Source organism: Tinamus guttatus, unplaced genomic scaffold, assembly GCF_059628265.1.
Source record: "Tinamus guttatus ecotype Peru unplaced genomic scaffold, ASM5962826v1 Tinamus_guttatus_pri_ptg000259l, whole genome shotgun sequence".
Lineage (NCBI taxonomy): Eukaryota > Metazoa > Chordata > Aves > Tinamiformes > Tinamidae > Tinamus > Tinamus guttatus.
Window position 1 is genome coordinate 797,501 of NW_028288793.1, and position 3,260 is coordinate 800,760.

The 3,260-nt window shown below is 53.6% G+C and overlaps 1 protein-coding gene across 1 annotated transcript in view; it reads right to left on the minus strand.

Annotated features, from left to right (window-relative positions):
- The window catches only part of NUCKS1 (nuclear casein kinase and cyclin dependent kinase substrate 1), a 13,999-nt gene extending 13,829 nt beyond the window's left edge, over nucleotides 1-170 (minus strand). The window contains exon 1 of the mRNA XM_088526903.1: nucleotides 2-170. Coding sequence (XP_088383029.1) covers nucleotides 2-18 — 17 coding nt within the window. The 5' untranslated portion in view covers nucleotides 19-170. The remainder of the gene's footprint in view (nucleotide 1) is intronic.
- Between the last annotated feature and the right edge of the window lie 3,090 nt (nucleotides 171-3,260).

Sequence of the window (3,260 nt, forward strand, 5' to 3'; positions counted from 1 at the left end):
CCTGACAGGCCTGGACATGGTGGCCCGGCGGCTGCGGGCCCGGCGCCGCGGAGGCCGCCCGAAGCAGGAGGGCGAGGAGGGAGGCGGAGGGGAAGCAGCAAAGCGGCCGCCTGGCGCCGTCCCCTCCCCCGGGCAGCGAGCGGGAGCGCTGGGCCCAGCGCCTCAGGCCGCGCCTCCGGAGCCGCCTCGGTGGTGGCCGCCGCCGCCCCGCGCCGGAGGAGCCTCGCGCTCCGCTGCGAGGGCCGCGCGTGCCGCCGCCGCCACCCCCCGGCCCGGTCACCGCTCGCTGCCGCCTCAGTCGTCGCCGCCGCTCGCTGCTTCCCCCCCGCAAAATGGTCGCGTTCGCACGGGCGAGAGGATGCGCGCGGGGGCGGCGCAGCCTATCCCGCTGGCGCCACCTCCTCCGCCGCTCATTGGCCGCGGGGGGCAGCGCGCCGCGCCCCATTGGCCCGTTCGAACCATCACGGCGGGCAGAGCCTGCCCACCCCCTCCCGCGGGGAGGAGGAGGGGGGAAGGAGAGGACGCCCCGCACAGCCAAGCTGCTGTGAGCCGCAGCGGGAGCCGCCGGCGGAGAAGCAGATTCGCCACGAGCCCGCGCTGCGCCCGCCGGCCCCGCCGAGCCCCCCGCGCCGCCGGGGGAACCCGCCGCAGCGGGAACCCGCCCCGCTATTTTCCCCGCAGCGCGGAGCCCTGCGGCGGGGGACGAGGAGGGAGGGGTGCGGCGGGCGCTGCCCCGCAGATTCGCCGCGCGAGGCCCCAGCGCGGCTTTGGAGGGAAAAGGCGGGGAGGCCCCGGGGGCATTGAGACCCCCGGAGCACCGGGACCCCCGTCCCGGGGCCGCCTGCGGGTTCCCGCGTGCCCGCGCGGCGGTCGCGCCGCCTCAGGGCGGTGCGGGGGGAGCAGGGGGCGGGGCGCGGCCGTTGGGACCGTTGGGCCAACGGTCGCGCCGCCGCCTCGGCCCCTGAGGTAAAACGGCGGCGGCCGCCGCTTAGGAAGGGCGGTTAGAGCCCGGCGGGGCGCCGCTCGCCGCTCCTTTGTCATGGAAGTGCGGCTCCCTCGAGGGCCGCGCCGCCCCGGGGGGCTAATGGGGCCGGTACACGCGCCCCGCCGCTCCCTTCCTCCCGGCGCCGTTTCCCCGCCGCAGTGATGGGGGCCCACGGCGGCCACGCGCTGCCGTTCCCCAACGTTACTTCTTTGTTGCACCCGTGAGTCTTGGGCTCGGTGTGAAGTGTTTTTCATACGCTGAAATCCACCAAATGAAGTCCAGCTGGTGGGAATCTCATTATCAGCCCTGATTTCCCCACAGCCACAATTACTGCCCTGTACGAGGCAGCAGATGTAAGGCACAGGTGTGAATTTTGTTAAATGGAAGGAATTCCAAGAAAGGTTGTCAGGTCGTTTGACTTTAAATCCCCTAGGAACCTCTAATTAGTTACTTCACTTAGAAAAGGAACGGTTTTTATCATGGAAAAATAAAAAGTGTAGTTTCTGCAAGAGCAAGTTCCTTTTGCTTCACACTTGGATCTTTTCAGAAACCAGTTCTTCAGTTTTATTAAAAGTAGTACTTAATAAAGCGTTTTATTATGTGCAGGGTCATCTGAGAAGACTGCTTTGACAATACAAATATGGACAGCTTCTACTTAACGATAGGGGTAATTCGAGTTTATTTAATACCCTTAATCTTTTCTCCCTTGGAATTACCATCTTTTTCTGATCAATTCAGATGTCCTGAAGTCAGTACTCATGAAAACCAAGCTCATCAGGAAAGAAAGAGGGTTATTCAGAACAGCTGCCTGCCTTCATAGCCAGCCCATAAATACACAATGTGAACTAATGAGCCATAAGGAGGAAGACATTATTAACAAATAACCACATCAAGGAGGGTTTTTTTTTCTTGCTCCTCTTAGCTGGATATATTGGATTACAAGTTAGTAGGACTGACTCAACAGATTGGCAAGTTCTGCGTACTCATCTCCAGCTCTTAGGTCAACATGAACTCCGATAAAAAAGATAGCAAAGTGTTTCACTGAAAACAATCTAATGAATTTTGCTGGCAACACAGGGCTGCTCCCACCGTGTGCTTTGTACCTATACTATTGTTGAGAGCAATTGCTTTTGTTTTGGACTTGCAAACCCATTAGGAGGCAAGAAAACAACAACTACTAAACAAGCAAAGTCAAACTTTTATTTCAATCTTTTGCAATACCGCATTAGTTACTGATTGATATGGAGAAACCCTCCCATCGGTTCCTTCTCTTTATATAAACATGATAATACTGCAACTTTCACAGTAATTGGGAGCCTGTCTCTAAAATACTTGTGCATAACTGCAAGTGGTTAAAAAAAGCTCAATTTTCATATCGTTGAGTGGGTATTTCTGAACTACAGTCTGCCCTCATGATTTTACATTCTATTGCAGTAAACAAGAATGGCTATTATATAAATTAAAGAATTATAGCACTAAATAACAAGAGGTGGAAGACAGTGAAATAGGTACCATTGGCCCAGCATCATGCAAAGAGTACAAAGTCAAACTAGGCACTGCATGAAGGAAAAAAAAAATCAAGTCTCTTCATTTTTTTTCTTTCACTTTGAAAAATCAGGTGTCTTCAGATTGGTACCAAAGCCACCAGTTAGGCACAATTCATCAGAATGAACATAAGGCTTCTCTGATCTACTTCTGAAAGATCAGAAAAACAAAGCAAAATTTTACGGGTCTGCACAAATAAGGCCTAAGTTGGATTAAAATACTCGTTAGAAACTTTGCTTCGCTCAGGCTGGAGTTTCCCCTGCAGCTGTTTTAAAAGCTAAAATAACCAACGCAAGTTGGACACAATTTCACAGGCAACCGTTCTCTAACTGCCACCTAACAAACACGTTTCATGGGACCTTGCAATTTGTTTTACAGAACGAGCTTGCCAGAAAACCTGCATTTTTTTCTCCAAGTACCTTATGTGCCAGAGAGCACTCAGAAAAACACATTTGCACAGTCAAATCCTTTTCCTGTCTGGACGGGTTTTTAGAGAGACCTCAAGCAACGACTCTTTCTGCTGTGCAGCCTTAGTTTTTGACACTTGTCTGCCGTGTCTCTTAGAACATTACCAGGCAGTAAGTTGTGCGGAAGAAAACCCCAAGGTATGTAGCAGTGCCGGAAACCACGGGCGAGAAAAGAAATTATTTATAATACAGACACATTTCAAGTACCTTATTTAGGCTTTCTGCTCATATCAGAGGCACTTATACAAAATTAAGAGATCCAA